Source organism: Dermacentor silvarum, chromosome 10 (assembly GCF_013339745.2).
Source record: "Dermacentor silvarum isolate Dsil-2018 chromosome 10, BIME_Dsil_1.4, whole genome shotgun sequence".
In the NCBI taxonomy this organism is placed as follows: domain Eukaryota; kingdom Metazoa; phylum Arthropoda; class Arachnida; order Ixodida; family Ixodidae; genus Dermacentor; species Dermacentor silvarum.
In genome coordinates, this window is record NC_051163.1 from 49,103,792 (window position 1) to 49,125,311 (window position 21,520).

The 21,520-nt window shown below is 48.2% G+C and overlaps 1 protein-coding gene across 4 annotated transcripts in view; it reads left to right on the plus strand.

Annotated features, from left to right (window-relative positions):
• Nucleotides 1-21,520, plus strand: part of LOC119431190 (uncharacterized) — a 92,823-nt gene that overhangs the window by 56,389 nt on the left and 14,914 nt on the right. Inside the window, exon 3 of one of the 4 annotated variants that reach the window (XM_049657769.1) lies at nt 10,318-11,434. The exons of 1 other annotated variant lie outside the window; for it this stretch is intronic. In XM_049657769.1, the coding sequence (XP_049513726.1) occupies nt 10,318-11,222 (905 nt within the window). In that variant the 3' untranslated portion in view covers nt 11,223-11,434. Of the gene's footprint in view, nt 1-2,845; nt 3,145-10,317; nt 11,435-21,520 lie in introns of those variants that run through there. 2 more of the 4 variants (XM_049657770.1, XM_049657771.1) reach the window with 2 other exon arrangements.

The window sequence follows — 21,520 nt, forward strand, 5'->3', positions numbered from 1 at the left end:
GCGACAGCAATTCTATGGGCACTCCAAGCGCATTTCTACCGTGGTCGTGGTCGTCGCTGTGAGGTTGCGTCTAAAGTACAAACACGGTAACATCGTCGCCGCGCGCGTGCGTGTTCCCTAGTGGAATAGACGTCAGACTCTGGAGTTTTGCAAGACGCGTAGCGCCACCTGTCGGTGCGAAGAGGTAATAATTGAGTAGTGCAAAGTCCGACTCCCTTGCTAAGTTGCCTAAGCAGCTAGCGAGTGCGAAACAACGATTTAACTTAATTTTGGTTCATATTGCGAATGTTTTGCGCATTTAACAGCCAGAATGAGAGCTATGAATTTCTCCGCTAGTCGGACGTGCCGCCGAAATGCCGTAAAGTTCTTGTTAGCTCACTCCTTCTATGGCGATGGCGAGCACGACGGCAACCGCGACAGCTCCGCGCGCTACGAAGAAACGCCGCAATCGACGTTACTGTTGCGTTGTAAATTGCCATGAACGTGAAGGACTGAATAACAACGTTCAGTTTTACCGATTTCCATCGCGGTCGTATGAAGGAGAAAGGAGAGAGCGCTAGATACGGGCCGTTCGCGTGTTGGGTAAGCGAATTACTCGCATTCTCCACAACACAGCCGCTCACAAGAGAAAGTGTGATAATGTTGTTCTGCTGTAATTGTGTTGCGTAGCCCTCACGGGGGACTATGGAAACCAAGTGAAAACTGAGGAATCTGCAGCCGCCTCTTCGTTGGCAACAGAATAAACAAAGTTGTGAACCATCCTGCGTATGTGCCATCGATGTTTCTACCTGTTTACACACGTCCGCCTCCACTTTACTCAGCAAGTGTAACGGAGAGATTTGGCAGGTCAGTTTAACCAAACATTTTGGTTCCTTTATGAATTCAAAATCATGTTCTAGGGAATTGTGGTATCGCGAGCTTATTTCTAGTTTCGGCTTTTTCGATACAACGAGCACGTTTCGCAATGCACTGAGCCCTCTTGACAGCGTTTTTCTTTTTTTTTGTAATCTGAGAAATAAAGTTGCTGTGGGAGCACTGGATGAGTAATTGCGAAGTAACGCACGTGTTTAGAAAAAAAAAATGTCGCGTTTCTTTACATTCATTTGTGCGCGTGTGTTGTTTTAAGCGTCTGCTGGTTTGTTTTGCCTTCGGTTGTATCCCGCGAAAGCGGACACGCACGTATCTCCATTTGCAGTAAATACAAACGGAAGACAACCGTGAAGAAAACATTCGAAGATGCGGGATAACACGCTCGAACGCCCAAGAAGCGAGAGCTGAAGCGAGAACGCAACTGAAAAGGCGAAGGTCGCCAGGGCCGTCCGCCCCTGATAAAGCGAGCTTTGTACCACTGACCGTAAGCTACATAGTTACCTGACTTAATCATATATGTACTTCATCGCTTTGACATTATGTACGTACCCAAATTTAACACATTTAGGCGCTAGAGAACGGACGTCGGAGTGCTTGCCTCGAACTCGACGTTGTACGATGCTCGCTGTACTTGCGAGTTGCAGCGCGCCGAAATAACACCTGAAACTTCTTTTACATTGTACACGTACTTCGCCCTGCTCCCTTTCCGAAGCGTGGATGGGCGGAAGAAGCTTTCCAGGTCCTTGATTTTTAGGAAACCGTGCCTTTAAAAAACCGAAAGACGGGGCTCTATTGTGGCCTATGCAGCTTCGCTTGCGGACAGCTCTCTTTGCACTACTCAGTTTGCGCCAAGGCTACGATGGGGGCGCTGGTGGCGGGTTTTTCCGCAGCGCCGCCTGGGCAGAGTCTGACGTCTATTACATTTCTTTATTTTTTTCAAGTCACACTGAAGGTAATGTACACAGCCCCGCTCGAAAATTTGGCAACACGCGCATTCGTGCCTGCATTCACAGAAGCTTACGCACACGTTTTGAGATTGCACGAATCTTGCCAGAGAATCCCTGCTAAAAAATTGCACAGTACAACGTTTCGATACTAATACCACCTGGGTTATTGCCAGCGCCGTAATCCACGTGGCAATTGAAACTGTAAACTTTAATTCACCTCTTCTGCTACAGGCCAGCAGGTCGTTGCGTTTTTGCACTCAAAGGCGAATTGCAGTCACAACTGTCCCTTCTTCGCACGAGGAAAATGCGAGAAGGTTTCAAGTTTTCTCTAGAGTCCAGTGTGCCTCTAAGCGGCAGCATTTGCTAACTCAGCGTCAAGCTGCTTCCGAGTAAAAAATACAAAATTGAGAAACAGAAAGAGAGAGAGAGAGGGGGATAGAAATAACGTACTTATTTTATGAATCAAGCTTAAGAAAGGCATCACTATTCTAAAATGCATTGAGCTCGCGCCGCCTCTTGGGCACTCGATCGTGACCAGTCGAAGCTAATCCTATAGAGGCTGGAGCTGGCAGTATTTTGCCCGACACTTATAGAAAAATGCCTCGAGCAAAGCGAGGCGTGAACTAAAGTTAGCTCACAACGTGGCTCAGTAAATACTGATAGCGTCATGAATCAATCGGAAACGAAATCCTTCGGCTCGTTGTAACGATAAGTGGTGTCCAAATCCACGTCTGAGTGGCAGCTCTCACTAGAATTCTTTACGCGGATCTTGAGGTCACTGTTGTGCTGGTTACATGCGGCGGAAGTAATTTTGGAGCCGGAAATACGCGGTGAACCATTAGCACCATCTATGAGACACCTGCAGAACATCATCAAACTTTTGGCTATGTTTTTGGCTACTTTTGGGTCACCAGAAATTTGGGTCTGGCTATCTTTGGGCTACATTTTGAGATAATTTGGCTATTTTTGGTTGGGTCCATCTGGCAACCCTACTCCTGTGAGGCCCCGTCATTCTCTCTCAGCAGTTGCCATGCCTGATCACGGACGGCGAGTTCTGCACCGAGTGTGCGACTCGATGAGCGGCGTCAACTGGCGCCTGACGCGTTTCGCGGACGAGTCAACGTTGAATCATTACGCCTGCTGTGTCTGCCACGTGATTCCGAGCACGACGGTCCTGCTGCCCTGTTCTCACGCCCTGTGCGAGCAGTGCCGGGCAGGCTCTGCCGTCCAAGATGGCGGAAGCGTCTGTCCCCTGGACGGAGAGCCCTTCTGCGAAGACGAGTGCCAGAAGCTGCAGCTCCCAGAAAGGAAGAAGCAGAACCTCAAGGTCAGTACTCAAGATCTGGTTATCACACCCTTAACATGGAAGACAATCGTGATATTAAGTTGCAGATATCCTTGCCTTTTCTCTTTCATCATCCTCTGTGATGGAAGACTTTTCGTATCTATTGTATGAAGCAAACTCTTTATGTACCGCTACAAACGAACAGGAGTTTTAAAAAGTTCAGCTAGAACTATTTGTATTATACAAACCTGATATGCACCTCCGTGTACTTTGCTTTTCGTTTTGTTCTTTCCTCGTTTCCACGGCTAAGTTTCTGTTTTTCGATTGTAACGCGTTTATTAAATCGGTGTCACGGGAGCCCACTTGAGCGTCTGCGGCGTTTTTGGAATCCTTCTAGCGCATTGCGTCACGAAAATATGGGGAGCTGGTAAACTTTGTTCTGCCACGTTTCGTAGTTCGTTTGCTGCGCCAAGCGTTCATAGCTAATATTCAGAGCCGCTGCACACTGCACGGCAGCGTCAGAATCCTGTGAGATCTCTCCCGCTCCTGCTCTCGGCGGCTCATACCCACTATTCTACGCGGGTATGAGCCACACGTGCTTTTATTGCGATAGCAATTATATGGACACTCAAAAGCAGATTTCTGCCGTCGGCGTCGCCGTCGGCGTCGGCGTCGCCGTCGCCGTCGCCGTGAGGTTCCGTATGACGTCATTTGGAGATGAAATCGTCGCCGCGCGCCGAACGCTGTATGTGCGAGTGAAAGGGCGCGAGGGGCGCGTCTTTCACGGGGAGTGAACGCACGGCGGAGAACAAACGCGCGTTCTGCGCCGTGCTCGCTTAAGGGCTGCAGAAGTAGGCGTCTCTTTTCTCCTTTACAATCACCATATATGTAGAGCAAACGCGCCTTCTTCGGACGCGCGAGAGGCCGTGGGGGAGGGGGAGGGAAGGGAGGCGACGTTTAGCTGCGGCACCAAGTGCCTATTTATATCAGAGGCTCCAGCAACAGTCACCAACGCCGCACGCATTTTGAGCTAACGCGCGCAAAACGCCGATGGCGTCGACAACAGTTCTGCGTGTTGTTGCTACCAAAGCCGCTCACCTTACTTCGTATGACATTGCTGTGTTGCTATCGCATTCATTGCTTCGCCCTTAGGGCGAAACTGTGACATTTTATTTCTTACCTGCCTTCTTTCTTTCTTTCGCTTTCTTTGTTTCCTTCCTTCCTTGTTTATTACTTGTCCCTGGATCATACCCGCATATCCAATGCGAGTATGTGCCACACGTGTTTTAACAGCGGAGCCGTTTAAGCTTTTCGTTTCCCCGCGTAGCAGTCGCAAAAACTCGCCTAGCGATGACGTCACTGCGCACAGATGCGCTTCGCTTCACCTCACTATAGATAATTGATAGCCAATCAATAGATAATCGATCAATAATCAATATATTCCGGAAAGTGCTGGGGATGACTTGGTAGTGTTTAGCCAAGCCCAAATACGTGGCCAATACCTTGCGACAGCCAATCGATAGCCAATCAGTAGCTAATTGATCATCGATCATTAAACAATAAATTAGGCTACGCTCACACTTGGGAAGTGGCAAGCGGGCGGAAAGGCCAAAGCGGCCGGAAAATCTTTTCCGCCCATAACAAGTTCACATTTCTTTTGCTACCGCCGCGGCCGCCGCTATCGCTTCGCCCACATCCATCTAGTCTGCGTACGTTTGTCGGCGTGGTGGCGCTCATTATCGCACCATTTCGAGCGGTATGTTCATTCACTGACCCACCCGTCATCAAAAGGGATCATGTCGCGCAACTTCGCGTCATCTGCGACCTTCGGTAAATTCCTCGTTGGCGTTCCGTAATTCTCCTCACACCGGTACGGAAGCGCTGAGTCGCAGGTTGGTGCCTAGGCGTGATTATATTTATTTAATATCTTTTATTTACAGGTTGTAATAACATTTTCATCATTTCGTATTATTGGCGGCGCCTCCAGTACACCGAAGCTAAAAAAGCCCGAGCTGGCCCTTGTGTTGGATAGCACAAACACAAAAGCCGATAGCCAGCGGATTTTATTATGCTCAAATTAACGTGTCTACTGGTGTAAATTCTAGGATTACAGGTATTCTCGGCTGTTCACCATGTTTGTGGTGTTTCCCCCCAAAACTGCCTTGGTAGCACAGTGAAATAAAATCTGCAAAATGTTCCGTTTCACTAGTTTCTTCAGGGCTGAAAAAAAAAAACTAAGCACAGACATATATCCTCATCCTAAATTCTTCGCGGCTCCGTTTCCTCTCGTCACTTGAGAGGCATGAGCCTACCAGGAGGCCCGGACTTGGGCTTTAGTTCCTTCGGGGCTAATAAATGTTATTTCTCTCTCTCTCGTCTCTTGACACTCGCCAACGCGCTCGCTGTCCCAGTTTCGGCGCTTGCTCGGGAGAGCTGGAGCCTCTTCCAGAGTTACGCGAGTTGAAACATAAGTTCGGCGGTTTGCGCATGGGTTTTCACCGTGGCTGCGATTCCATACGTCCACTCGGTGGGATTCCAAGCACCTTTCAGGTGTCTCTTATGATTTTCGCGTTGATTATATCTTATATTGTGTAATACTTCAGAAACAATTAGAGAGCGCTGTTGACTGACCTGCGTGAAGCAAGTGATTCGAGTGCATTTCAGCAGAATATATGCGCTTTTTTTTTTTTTTTTTTTGTCGCGCGTGCTGGCTGTCTGCTGCCAGTCGGAAGTGAAGCCAGGTCGCTTTCTCCAGCCCTGCCAAACTTGCGCGTACTACATTGCTGTAGTTTATAGTGTTGTCGTGTTCTCGGAATTTATTGTGCGAATGGCTGTTCCGCAGAATCCTTTTCGTTGTTATACAGGCCAAGGGTGGAAAATTGTTTCCTTTTCTGCAGCGAAAAGAGCCGCGGGTTGAAGGCGCTCAAGCAGGCGAACGGAAGTCGCGTAGCCCTTATTTTTTTTAAATGAATACTGCTGATATCGAGATCGTTGCAGGAGCACAATCAAGTGATTTATACATGGAAAGCACTAAAACACTAGCAGAATACATGAAATTATCAGTAGCAATCATCTTGGTATGAGTAAAAAACTAGAAATCACGAAAAATACGACAGGATGCGATCAGATTATTCAACCAAAATCCCGATACAGGTTAGAATTGATCACAGAAACTGCTCAGCATGTACATTCATTTCCACCATTGCTAATGTTACGCTTTTGCGGCAACCGATAGCGCGAGCGCGAAGCGCGGACATAATCAGCATGCGAAAACCTTTGCCGACGGCCCCAGAGGGCCGTGAGGCGTGGAGGCGCCGACGACGAGTCGGCGAGACATGACCCAACGAAGTCACGCGAGTTGTGTGTGTGCGTGCGTGTGTGCACCAACGGTGCCTACTCTTCCTTCGGACGCTCACCCTTTCTCTCCGTCTCCCGACGCGACAGGTTGGCGCGTCGTTGAGGCGCCGACGACGAGTCGGCGAGACATGCCGTTGGAAGTCACACGAGCTGTGTGTGTGCGTGCGTGTGTGTACCAACGGTGCCTACTCTTCCTTCGGACGCTCACCCTTTCTCTCCGTCTCCCGACGCGACAGGTTGGCGCCGGGAGCTTGCAGGAGCGCGCATGAGACGGTTGTGCCCATTTATGGTCCGATCTTGAGCCTGTGTTCCTGATTGGACCAGACCGTGAATCGTGTTCCAGACCGCCGCGCAAATCTCCGCATGGCTCCCATTAGTCGAGTTAATGCGGCCGCCTTTTTCGACGCTAGCGCGAAGGAGCCTTTCTTAGGTTACTGCGCTACGACCCTCACAGGCGGGCGATACTTTATGAAAACGGGATCGCACATGGTTTACGTCGTCATGGCAACAGGCACAGCAGCCGCGCTGCAACTCTCTGTAGCAGCTTTTTTTCTTTATGTTTTTATTATGATACCGACTTGGCCGGCTCGCAAACCACTCCCTCCCCCCCCCCTCCCTCTCCAATGTCGTGCGCACAGGTTTCTTTTTTTTTTTTTTTTGCTTTGCTTGTGCTCGGTGCGTTTTTCTTATGCGCGTGGGCTACGCCGCGCAATCGCTTTTTTTTTTTTAATTCAAATACACAAAGAATGGACAGCGGGCCACGCGCGAGTACGCAAATCATGCCAAGGCGTCCTTAAAAGCATACAGACGCATTGACATAGTTTGTTCCAGACTCAGAGCTGTTAAGACAGAACCGCGGACGGGACTTCGTATGTTTCGCATGTATTTCGCGTGTATTTATTTAGGGAGGGCGCTATCTGGGTGTGTTAGGCCAGTGCCACCACTCACAAACCTAACGGTTTACGGTTTGTGAGTAATGGCACTGCCCCCCCTCCCCCCGAACACACCCAGGTTTCATTGTAGTAGACCAACAGAAATACCCCAGAAAGTGGATGGGAAAACGGCTCCGCTGTAGCTCAATGGTACGAGCATCGCACGCGTAATGCGAAGACGTGGGATCGTTCCCCACCTGCGGGCAGTTGGTTTTTCATCAATGTTTCATTTCCCTTCATTTATGATTTCTTTAATTCAATTATAAGTGCAAGTAATTTCCCCTACGTTGTCATTGGTGTCGTTGTTGCTTTCTTGTGATATGATTAATAAAAATCGGGCCCCTCGGTTCCCTTTCTTCTCGTTCATACACATAACTGTAGCACAACGCATAGAAACGTAAACGAGCTGCAGTGTGTCTGAACCTAACTGTGCGCACAGAGTGGGAGCGTGAAGTCTGAACGAATGTTAGTCAGCAAACATTATTTATTTTTGTTATAACGTACGGCAAGGATGAAACACGTGTCGGTTCATCTTTGCAGTGTTTGAAGTGCCATTGCTACATGCACTACTTAAAAGTATCAGTTTATATCGATGGTAGGCCACGAGCCGTGTGCCTACGATTATTCACATGTCTTTCCTGCGATCCGACATTTACACTGAACTTGCTCGCAATACGACACGGTTGGAATCCTTAACTTCGTAGTCAATGTTTGTCAGACACCCAAGCATAATTGACAAAATAGTGTACCATAGAAGGGAGTTGGTTAACATTAGTGTGCCCTGTCCGTTTTCCATTTTCTTTTTTTTTTATTCAAGGCCTACTGCTGGAATGAAGCCCACGGCTGCAATTTCGTCGGCCCCCTGGCGGCGATGCTGCGACACTTCGAGGCAGAGTGCGCCTTCCACACGTTCCCGTGTCAACAGTGCGGCGAGAGCGTCCCGAACAGTCAGCTAGCAGCCCACTACTACAGTGGCTAGAATAGGGAAGTGTGACGAAGGCCCCGCCGCTCGCGTGCGCGTTTCAGATGCAGCCGCAAGGCGGCGCTGACGCTTGTATTCACGTCGCCCGACCAGGCCTGACGATCGACTAGCCGGATAAGCGCCCCGATTCGCGATGCGAATTTCCTTTTCTTACCTCAAATGGCACATCTTGCTCAGCCACTCGTGTTCGCGAAGATCGCAGCAACATTATAGCGACATATGCGCCCTATAAATTCGCGCACAACACGTGATTTGCTTGCGAGATCTAGGCCCTCTTGGCATGTTTACCTCGGAGGCCGCGCGGACACGCCTCGAGTTTTGCTTCACTGCGGTCTTATTTTACGCGCCAAATTACTGTCTATAAACGCACGCTTGAACGAAAACAACTGTTCTTGCTTGCAAAGATGAATTGAGTCCGAGTTGTTCGTTAAAGAAAGATGCAATCGGATTTCACTTAAATATATGTAACTGCCCTTAATAGGCATGCACCGATGATTATATTACATAAAAGTTGCCTTGGCTCGCTCAATATTTTCACGTTTGCAAGATTTCTTGAAAACTGGTATGTTATAAGCAAAATATGGTGCAATTATTGATCATTTTTACAGCTTCAAAGCACTGCATGATTGCTGCCTTCTGTTTGGGTGGGAGCTTCTCGATCTTCTTCTTCAGTGCACTTTCTTCAATCGCGTGATTTGCCTGTTTTTGCTGCGCGAGAGCCTCGTCCAAGCTTTTCGCTTTGGCTCTTAGGCGGCGCACCGTAGCTTGGGTCCTTGCCTATAGCTTCCTGGCGTAATTTTCCTTACGCTTTAGCTGCCTAGGTCGACACCTCTGGTTGAGCAATAGCCTTCTGAGGTACTTGGAGGCGATGCAGCACTTCTCAGGGCCACTTACAAGCCCCTTGCACTTCGTGGGGTAGAGGCTTTCATACCCGCTTGTCATGTTGGAGCTGCGCGCAAGAGGGAACTCCACCGACCGCGCAGCGTCAGAACAGAGCTGCATGCTGTCAACAGCCTCTAGGAGGGATGGAGGATCGCAGTGCTCATCAAGTGAGAGCTCGACACCACGTACAAACACTTTGTGTTCGATCATGCTGTCCCCGCAGCAAAACAGCACAAGCTTTTGGGCATGAAGCAAGCTCATGATTGGCCCCAGTATGCAGACGCTATATGCGACAAAAAGGGAAGTTTCAGAAAAAAAACGTGCTTACCCCACTGATTGGAAGGCACGATCACATTTTGGTAATGCAGAGTTGGCGGCAAGCGTGGGTGCTTCATCCGATGTGTCGGGTGAGGCCACGTCGATTCGCTATTTCTTTTTGTGGAGGTGCAAACTGTGGGTCCAACATTTCTTTCGGATTACTTTCTTAGGCACTGGCTTGGAGATGTACTTGGGGACGTTTGGAAAGATCGTCAGTATCGCATCCGGCTGTAGCAATGACCTGCTCCTTTCCAGGCGCACCAGCTCACCACTGATGATGTGCTCAAAGTGACGCGACACAAACTGCGGATCGAAATGCAGTTCGCACAAAGCGGCATTTCGTTCGAGTGGCTTGTCCACCCGAGGTATGTTGCGCTGCCACTTTCGGTAGGTCTCCTCATCTTACGGTACCCCGAAGAGCGACTTCTTTTTGCACGATTTGTAACCAGTCGTGCAGACAGGCACAAAACAGCGACTTTGACGGCGGCTCATCCCTGAGCACTTGTCGGCACCGCGCGAAACATTACTTCGCACGAGAATTTCCAACAGAAAGCGGGAGAAACTCGCGGACCAAATCGTATCGGGCGCGCAGCTTGACGTAGAAACGAGTACGAGCGCCCCCTGGCGGATGCATCACAAGCGGCGACGGTGGTTGCCATAGGAGCCGCCGGGCGGTAATCACACTTCCCCTATTCTAGCCACTGTACCACTACATCGGCGGATGCAGCGAGGGATCATCGCCAGGTGGCGCCACCGTCGTTACCGATGACGTAGCTGCGGCTCGGAAAGACGTCGCGGAGCCACGGAGGAACGCGTATCAAGACGACATCTCGACGCTTCAGAGTCAAGTGAACGAGCTCACGCAAGCTGCCAGAATCCAAGGCGCTCAGCTGGAGGAATTGAACGCCGCGTTGGCGGCAAGCCTCGAGTCCCTGAATGGCAACGTTGAGCTGGCCGCCGAGAAATTCTCCGAAATAATTGGCGAGGCCTCGCAGACGCATCAGCGCATGCTCTCTTGGAAACCAGAGGAAAGGTCACTGGCAAAAGAAAGTGAGGGGATTGGTAGGGCAAGTCGTTCTGATGCAGAGACGCCATGGCGCGAGGAAACGAGGGACATTCTTCGAAATTTGGAAATATGTGCCAGGGAGTCACTGTCCTTCCTGGAATGCATGTTCAGAGTGCTAAAAAAATCAAACGATTGTTTTGTGACAGTTCAAGTGTTTCCAGTGCCACCTAAAATCGACAACCCGACTGCAGGAATGGACGATTCATGCTCGCCCAGCTGCGTAAAAGTGAAAGAAGCAGTTTATCTTGTGTTCGCATCATACGCCAGAGACATTCGTAAAATGTCGTACCCTTATTATGCTGCGACCCACTTGCATCGACAAGGAGCTTGGTGCAGAGTTCTCTTCGGCTTTTTGCCCAACCCCATTGGCAGATTCGGCCTCGGATTCTATTGGCATAGTGAGCAGGGAACTATCAGCAATTTGCCGCGTGTAGTTAGGGTATCGGAACTACGCAAGGGTGTTTATACTGTTTTACCGCTAGCGGAAGAAAGTGATCACTCAATGCAGTACACGTGCTCCGGCGACTGGACCGAATATAGACCCGTCGAACAAGTTACACTTGAAATCGTCGTACGTGATTGAGCAGTCACCACTCGTTCCGTTAGTCGTCGACGCTTTTGCAGCCTTGTCCATTACAAGGCTCCAAGCCAGCAAACACCCCAATATTATGTTGAATGATGGAGCAGGAGCTTCCACACATTTTCGAGTGTAAGAGCCCCGGCTCGTCTCTGCATTCTTGAACGAAGAGATGAATGACGCAGCTTCCTCTGTGCAAAGCGCGCGCGGGGGGGGGGGGGGGGGGGGGAGTTGAGGGGGGTATTGCCGCTGCTGCTGATTGTCTGGAGCTGTACAAGTGAGGAGGAGACTGGCTGTAGGCGGCTGCCTCGTTCTCGGCCGTATCACATCTGAGCCACTTCGCCACTTCAGCTTCAGCAGAAGACGAAATGGACATGTCCATTAGGTGGTCATTTACCGCATAGCCTCCCCCCCCCCCACCCCCCGCCCCATTTGTGTACTAAGTACAGGGCTCCACATCTACCTCAGCTACATGTACGTTTATCGTTCGAGCAACATGGGCGAGACTCGAAGTTTGAGATACTCTACAAGCGTTGGTGTTCCAGATTGTGTTCTTGAATTACATTTATTGCACTTATTAAACTTACAAAACTGGACAAGTTGGTGTCAACCCATTGTAAGGCATGACTTATGACAAAAAAAAAAAATAAACACCAGGAAACCTGCTGCAATAGTGGTAGTGGGACTTCGCCAATAAACCTTTCCCTTGATTATTTATTTAGAACACATTTCTATCTTTTTATTTCTTAAAAAGCGTGCCTACTCTTGTGATCTTCCTTCTCCCTTAATACAGAGCTCGGAAATCTAGCTGCGCAAATAAATTCGCCTGCGGTCGTTGGCGGAAAGACAGATACAAGCCTTGCTTGTTGCTCATTGACTTTTGTAAAGCTCGTCATTTAGTTTACCTTAAAAGATAAACAGCATGGAAGCTAGCTCCCGTGCGCTTTATCATTCATGGCTAAGTAAATATTTTGTACTAATACTGCTAATGACCCGCGCCTTTCCGTTACGTCCCCAAGGGAATGCTGGCTCTGTGGCCGGAAATAATTTTTTGTATGGCGAGTGGTATCATCATTACGGTGGAGCAAAACAATGTCGCTGCCGTATGAAGCCATTCTCTTACGCTTACAGGGCGGGGAAATGAGACAGCTTCAAACACTGTTGAATTTAAGAGTGGTCTGCCTGCACGTTGTGATGTACCTTATAAAAGTGTATTTAAATGTGCAAAGCATGCGTTTCGAAAGAAAGTATTCAGCATGTTACTGTTCGCATGAAGTTGTGGCAAGGCTGATCCGTATTCGTCTTGGTCCTGTCGGGGATAGCAAGCTTTAGCGCTTTTTAATAAGGGGGAATGGAAGGAAAAATCGACTAAAAATGCTGTTTTTCTTTATTTTACCACCACAATATGCCAGCATACTTGGCAATGTTTCCACCTAGTAGCACCATCAGATGCGCAACGGAAAGTAATTAAAAATGGCGCCAAACGCGCCTACTCCCGTGATTGCGGCTACTCGCCGCGCAAGTTTTATGTGCTGTGGCGTTTGCTTTATTAACAGCGGAGCTGTTTAAGCCGAACATTAGTCTAGAATGTGCGAACGGAAAATTTGGGCCGAACGTGGTGGTCCTGAACAAAGGGTCCAAGCGCAATCGCACATACCCCTGTGAACTGGCGAAGCTGAGTCTGGCTAAGTCTAGCTAAACATGGTTGGGACTACTTAAGCTGAGTCAGTCATCGATAACCAATCAATAGGTAATCGATTATCAATCAATAATAAAACAATCCGGAAAATGCTGGGGATGACTTGGTAGTGCTCAGCCAAGCCCAAAAGCCAGGACTAACTAGGTGCCCATCAGCTCCGCGGTCTTTATAGCATTGCGCCTCCAGTAAGCTACGCAAATTTTTATTAAAGGACGCATAAACGTAGTTAACGATACACTAATCACAAACGATATATAATCACTTAGAAATACACTGTATTTACCCAATATCATGCTTCCAGTAGTTCAGTGCGGGGCCAAAAGGGGTCATGCTAGTCGCGGGAGTTCGCGCGCTGACATTTGTTTACGTCCGCGTTCCCGCCTTCACCGGACCTGCGTTCTTACCCTGCATTCTGCTCAGGAAAGGAACATTGTCTCGGCAACCACTACAGTTTTCAAATGGCAATTTTTGTAAATTGTTTATGAACGCCATGGTCCCTCAATGAACCAAATAAAATGTGTTGACACCGGAACTTCGTTTTTTATTAAAGCTTTTGTTTAAGAAATGGCATAAAATTAAAGTCCTGAGAAATCAAGAATTTTTTTACTAAACAATGCCCAAACTTAGTTATTCTTTTCGTTCAGAACACCCACTGCACGTCCAACGACCACAAAAGTTCTTACCTATGTATCTTTGTACCTTTGTATCAATTTTTCAAAAAACTTTCCTTCAAAAAAAAACAAAACTAAATATGTTTTAATATTTTAAGAATGGTTCAATATTCTCGCACGAAATTTAAAACACCCTTAGCAAATGCCAATTTTGAACAGCGTGGCGAATTTCATTGAGTTTGCATCAAAAATATTTAAGGTTAGAGACAGTAGTAGCTGAACACCTGGGTTTGCTATCCATCCCCCATTAGCTGTAAGTGAAGTTTGCGGCAAAACTGCTCTCGATTTTACCACCACTAACACTTTGCGGTCGTCCAGGAGATGTATTTTGAATTACCGCAGGACTTGAATACTTTCGCGCTATCAATAAGAGTTAGGGATTCGACAAATCTAATAATAACTGAATCAAGACCTGCGACAGAGACATGCCTTTGAAACAGTTTTTAAAGTTAGTGAAGAATTTGTTCTTAACGAATCAGCGAACTATACGATTGCATTGATGGCGATAATTGCGCGTGCTTATAGTGTCCGAATAGAGTTATCCTGTCGCCCAAATCTCTTCCACCTCTTCATCCCCGTGGGCAGCGACGTTGGAGACTGCTGTCCCACAAGAGTCCTCCTGTTTGCGGGCAGTCCGCCACAAACTCGTAAGCTGCCACAGGTTCTGCCCTTCGTCACGTGTGTGGTCTCCGTGGCGGCAGTCGTAGGACTGGTGCCCAGGCTGACGGTGTACTCACGAAAGTGAACCGCACGACGGCCGGGAGGGTGTTTGGGCTTGAACGCCTGCAAAAGCGATGTGGGAACGAATTACAATTACGCTGAAAATGTTCAGGTTACTCGTAAATGTGAACTGTGTAGGTCTACAGCTGTGCTCGGTAACTAAAGATGAAGGGTGTGTGTGTAACCTTACACGAGCATACTGGACCGGAAGTCAGCGTCGCGTATTGCAGCGAAGCTGTGCTTACGTCTTAAAGCAGCGCTGGAAAACGCAAGCGTTGATGGGAGACTCGTAAACTGTTAGAAAACGACACACGCGTACGCAGGCGGGAACGTTCAGACAACGTGTGTATCTCGAGAAACAACGGCCGGTAACTCAACTAAGCAGCACTTAGCAGAAAATTCTATAAATAGTTTGCCCCGGCCTCAAGAACTATAACTTACCCTTTCGAATCACTCACATTTACAAAATTTTACTATATTATGCTGCTCGGTCGCACGAGGCGGCCGCCTTTTATGCGTGGTATGACCACCATGAATGGTTTAGAGAGATTTAAAGACGGGGAGCAGGTTATGGTTGTGCCCTAAGACTTCGGGTACGACTGCCACTCGAGATACCGTATTTGCTCGTGTAAAGCCGCACTGTTTCCGTACTCGAGAATACCGGTGAGATGCTTACCTGCAATCGGTTAGCTATACGTGCTGGTAAAACTTGTATTACACATGCCAAGGTTGTTAGGATATGCAACTAATGACTACCTATACACCATGGTAGCTTAGTGGCTAGGGCGTTGCACTGTTGCAAGTGCAAGAACGCTCGTTTACTTAAATATAGGTGGGCGTTAAAGAACTCCAGGTGGTGAAAATTATCCTGTATTCGCCCACTATAGCCTGTAACGTAATCATATTGTGGTTCTCGCAAGTAAAACACCAGAATCATATTTTATTGCTGTTCACATGGCGCAGATTGTGTAACTCTAATGGACGCATTACATAGCCTCGGTAAACCCAATTAATGGACGCATTAGATGTCAATTGCAGCTCCGTGTCTTTCTCTTAACTTCAACTAGAGTATAGGCTACCCCCGTATCTTAACTTACCTCCCAAGACCCGTTGTGCAATATATTGCACATTGCCTTGATTTTTTTTTCTACAAAATTCACTCGACAGCGATTACTCAAAATATTGATTCTTGAAATGAAGTCCGGCGCATGTGGAACTGTACAGAATGGGTTTGCTCATCCATGCCATCCGCTTTCAAGAAATTTACACTAAGTTGATCTAGACTTCTGTGTTGTCACAGACAGCGGGAAGCACCCTCGAAGTGTGTTTTGAAGTCTCTGAAATTGCGTCAATATGCAGGATGCAGCAGCACCAGGACGATGTACTACACGTAATTCAGTCTTTGAATCTGTGTTTAGTAAACCTCTGCCACAAGCTTTTACTACCGCAAACAAAAGGAGATGGTTACTTCTTCTACGTGCATAGAGATGCAGTTTTCGGCATCTATCCATTTTATTTAAATATAAAAAAATATTTTTCATATTCGTAACATACCGGCTAGTCGACATTAAAAACCAGCTTGAAGAACAATTATGTCTCAAAGCTGGATTCGGGTCCCAGGAGGCTATGGGACACCGCTATCCTCTCTATACTCGCATAATTCCTCAAAAATTACTCGTATTCATTCTTTGTATTGCTCGCGAAATGTACGTGCTGACGAAGAGAAGGACTGGAGGAAAGCAGCGCAAACTCTCAACTGGTGTTTTTATTAAAAAAAAAACAATTTAATCCAGGGGTTCCAAAACTGGGTTCCGCGGGAACCAGGGGTTCCCGGAACGACATTTCAGGATTCCACGAGCGGCCAAAATCAATCCGACCCCATGCCCTCTTTGGTGGATATTTATATTAAGAGTTTAACTTTAGCACTTGAAAGCACCACATCTGCACTTCAGTAGCCTTCGAGAGAAAGACAATCGGGGGAGCGGTGTTGAAGACTCATTGCTGTGTGCTTCGCCGTTCATTTGTGCTCACAGGGTGTTCTGAAGTAAAATGTACTTGTATGTTTTGCACTCTGAAAACAACTTTAGATCGGCGTGTCGACTCGTTTTCAACGTATGGCAATATGCCGTCGGCGTATTGTAAGGATATACAGGACGCGTAGGCACCCTGATGACATCACGGAAGAGTATTCACATACACGTGCTGGTTTAATTACGCACTCCGTCCGCGTCTGCCCTTTGTCCGAATTAAAAAAAATCACAGCATATCCACGAAGTGAATGATGATGAGTGGGCGAAGCACCGGGGGATCATTCGGGTAAAGCATAGCTACGGACGAGAGATGAAGAGAGCGCGCGTCGGGAACGAGAGTGAAAATTACACCATCTTCCCGTAGGGGAACCCTGAGTAGTATGCGAAGCAGCCATGGGGTCGACTCAAGGTAGTTTGATCAGCTGTATAAACTTGGACATGCAGCAGCACCAAGCAACGCGCAGAACTGTTGTCGACGCCGTCGGCGTTTTGCCCGCGTTCGCACCGAACGCGCGCAAAGTGGAACTGGTAGTGGAACCGGAACCGGAAGCGGAACCGGAATGCCATCTAGTGAACACTCCATAAAACTACAGGTGGCTACATACTACATCGGAGGAAGGACAGACCCTCGCCCTAAGGAGCTTCGATCGCCCCTAAAACGTGGAACAACCAACTTCGACTCGCATAACGCGCACGGTACGCCCACGTAGCCGTAAGGCATGGGCTTTAAGTGTTATACCTATATATATATATATATATATATATATATATATATATATATATATATGTAAAGTTTCTATACATAAGTGGTCCTTCACTAAAACGACCAGTGGTGAGTCCTGTGCTTCGTCAGTGTGGTTCGTGTGCAAATCGAAGTGTGACTATGAATATAGATGGCAACTCGCCCTGCTTTACGTTGTTTTGCTCAATACTGACCTCAGAGGGGCTGTGCGCTTTGGCGACCACAGGTTCTTTGTCGCCGGTGGGGCGAGAGAGATGCAGACACCGTTCACGACGCTAGAACCAGTGCCTTTGCGCCGGCAGACGCCGTCCACGCAGTCGGCCTCGCCCAGGCAAGGAGCGGAGTTCTTGCACGAGGCGCCCACGTGACCTACTACGATTCTCGCAGTTGTGAAAGAAGCTGCAAATAACAAAAAGGGTGGACAGTGATGTGAATGGTATAGGGAAGTACAATTGACTGAGCGAATACTTCCACAGATAGCGACGCAGCTTCAGGGAGCTTTCGAGTGACAAAACGGTAGCAAGGCAGCAAGCTCGACAAGTTGGCTATGGGGTACATTCTTACGTACGAATGGTAATACAAGTGGATGCTTCACTGAGATCGTATCAAGCAAGCCGTTTAGGTATGTACCGTTGTTCTTTTTCAAAGCGTCATGTAATATTGTTGAGTTTGCCTGTGGCCGTACAGTAAATTCGACTTCCTGAGATGGATTGCTCAAGCAGGTCGACATTACGATCAGTACGCTGCAGTGGCAGTACAGTTGCGTGTGTCGGAGATAGCGCCTAGGAACGGTGGTTTAGGCGGGAAGAGTGCTGTAGATTACATCGCTGAGTACTCGACTGTGATTTTACAAGAACACGCAAGTATACTGAATTCCTGTGGGGACTCGTTATGAGCGCTGTTTATCGTCAATGTCCGCGCAAGAAAACAACTAAGGAAATCTTAGCCGAATCTATTACTATCGCGGCTAATACTATCGAAATGACACTATTACTATCGCGGCTTGATAAGTACAGTCGCTTGATGCTCGCCCGACAAAAATTTATTATGAACTTCTTAGTTAATTACTTTACGACAAATTTTGCAATTTACCAATTGTAGCCGTTGAGTTAGCAAGACGCATACACTTGAAATGAATTTCCCGGATGATACCAGTTTCGAGATATTATTTCCCAAAGTGTGGGACGAAATACATGGGCGTTGCAGTTACTTTTGTGCTTTAATGTATAAAACAGCATTTTGTTAACAAAATAAGTGCAACACCAGTGCATTTTTACGGCGAGTTTGATGGCGCATATCTCCAAACTGGTGTCATTCTGGAAATTCATTCCAAGTGGATACGCCTGATAAACTCACCGGCTACAATTTGTAAATTGCAATATATGTTGTAGAGTATTACCAAAGAGATTAATTAGTGAATTTTTCTCAATTATTTGAATATGTGTTTCGATTTTTAGTGCTACTAATGTCCGCCTCACCGAATAACCCAGCTCAATGATAAGAATTATACTACCTACCACAGGCGATTTAAAAAAAAATTCCGTAAAACTTAAAAATGAACACCCTGTATGTATTCCGCACATTGCATTTATATGATGCTTTATGCTTCGCATATGGCAAAACTAATGCGGTGAGGCTAAACTCACGGTTCGAAGCCTCCTTTTAAATGCAGAGTCTGGGACTTGTCCTTCAAGTTCGAGGGCACCAACTGTTGCTGGATGCCGGAAAACTTGGTGATTCGCGAGGCTGATGGACGGGATGGCGGATTCCAAGCTGGACGACATGCAGTATGTTGTGCTGGACATCGTGCTCGTTCGAGTAAGATTGCCCGAAATCTAGCGCCTGCGTCTGTCCTGGGGGCATGTGCTTGAACTGCATTTAAAGAAGGATACACTGAAGAGTTCTGGATAACGCTTGGTACTGGTAACGAAGGGACAAAATACTACACGAACACTAATTCACTCGGTAATAGAGAAGTATTAGAGGCCTCCGAATATTGAAAATTTTAAGATGAATCAAACATAACTATTCGGAGATGGTGCGTGCGCCATCGGAGTTCACGGTCGTCGAGTGGCCCATTGGTCGTGCGGAGTGCGATGTGCCGCAAAATTCCATCTACCTTGGACCACTTTCGGGCGGCCGACATCTTATTGGTTCCGGACGCCACGGCGGCGCACTGTCCGCGAACATGCTCCGTTATTAAAAAAAAAAGAAGTAAAATTCAGTGCCATTCCACTCAGTGAAGGTGCATGACCTGCGAAGCTGTGTGATTGGCCGTTGCTCCGGTGAAACGTTTCAAGTTTGCGGGATCGGGGCCGCATGGACGGTTCGCATTTCTTTTCGCCTCGCGGTCCTGGCGGGCCGCACGCCTACGCTTGGTGTCTGCGGCCACCTCATCGTCGGTGGTCTCCTTCCGCCCATGCAGCGTCCATTCGCGTTTCTGCTAATGCCGTCGCTCTTGGTAGGTACACTGTTCTGCAGACCGTACAGCACGCGGCCTAGCCCTTTCACAGTCAGAGCACAACTGAGGAAAACAGCCTACGTAGAGCATGAGGTCATGAGACGGAAGACACTCAGATTGGTAGGCACTAGTTTGAATACGCTGGATGGCGTACACGTGTATGGTGCGAACGTAGACGCGACGGACGCGGGTCACAGTGTGCATCTTTTCTTATCAGCTTAGTATCTCAAACGGGTTGTATTTGGACCCAAGCTGTTCAGCTTATTGTTGAAAGTTGGAGGAGTACTTCAAGCCTGCTTCACCTGCGCCGCGCGTCGGCCCGGTATTGCACTATCTTCGGGATCTTTGGTCTACGGACATCGATCCGCTGGAAACTATCCATATACAGATTAGTTGTTAAAAGAGCCATTGCTCCATGAATCGCCGGGAAAACAAGGGACTACGGCGCTCTGCGATTGACTACAGGGTCGGCGGTAAGATTGACGGACGCGACAACTACTCTCCAATGCAGTAGAAATACAGTAACGTTCATATGTAGAGCAATGGGTGCCGGTTACAGAACTGCGGGCAAGCAAAATTGATCAAGAGCACCCGCCCCCTTTCTTCATGCAATGCGCGTTTGTTCAACTAGGGCAACTAAAACCGAAAAAAATCGACACTTTCAGTCTCTCGAAGGTGAACTATTGAAAGCGACAGTGAGGCTTAGCCGCTGTGCAGAAGTTGTATGCAGATGTCTGGCTTGAAAAAAAGCACTGCCAGCGGCGTTGCAGGCGTCCCACAGTCGATAGTGCGCGAGTTGAGACCAATGAAAAACCGTCGGCGTTTGTCAGCGTCTAAAGAAAGGATCACATAAATGTGGCTTGTGGTTTACTGTCCGTTCTGCGCCGACCAGTTAGTGTCCCGCAGTGTGGTACGCAATCAGCAGCTTGACAGTAATTCTAGAGTGTGCGAGCGCAGCGCTCACGCCAGAAGTAAAATCCAGTAAACTGCCCTGATTTCGGCGGAGGCGATTGAGAGGGACGTGATGATGCGTCCACTTGGCCTCGTTGTGTTTGCAGGGAAAGTAAATGCGGTTCGCTTTTCAAGACCTTCACGCACGGGCCGCGCATGCGCGTAGATACCGTTACTGCTCGACAAGGTCAACGGCGACGCCCAGAGCGTCTCTATCATTGCTATCGCAATAAAACAGGCACACACAAGGTACAAAGAGTAGGCAAGACGACTGCTCGTCGCACTGGTTCCTGCCTTATTATTGCGATAGCAATTATATGGACACTCCAAAGCAGATTTCTGCCGTCGGCGTCGCCGTTGCCGTCGCCGTCGCCGTGAGGTTCCGTATGACGTCAATGGAGATGGAATCGTCACCGCGCGCCGCCGAACGCTGTGTGTGCGAGTGAAAGGGCGCGAGGGACGCGCGCTTTCACGGGGAGTGAACGCACGGCGGAGAACAAACGCGCGTTCTGCGCCGTGCTCCCTTAAGGGCTGCAGAAGTAAGCGTCTCTTTCCTCCTTTACAATCACCATATATGTAGAGCAAACGCGCCTTCTTCCGACGCGCGAAAGGCCGAGGGGGGAGGACGAGGGAAGGGAGGCGACGTTTAGCTGCGGCACCAAGTGCCTATTTATATCAGAGGCTCCGGCAACAGTCACCAACGCCGCACGCATTTTGTGCGAACGCGGGCAAAACGCCGACGGCGTCGACAACAGTTCTGCGTGTTGCCGGTGCTGCTGCATGTCCAAGTTTATACAGCTGATAAAGCTAGTATCATTACTCTGTATAGCTCTCTACAAATTTGCTATAGCAATTAATGCTTCGCCTTTCAGGTGAAACTGCGACAACTTTTTTTTATTGCAGTAGCAATTATATGGGCACTCTAAAGCAGATTTCTGACGTCGCCGTCGCTCTCGCCGTCGCCGTGAGGTTCCGTATGACGTCAACGGCGATGAAATCGTCGCCATGCTCCGGACGCTGTATGTGCGAG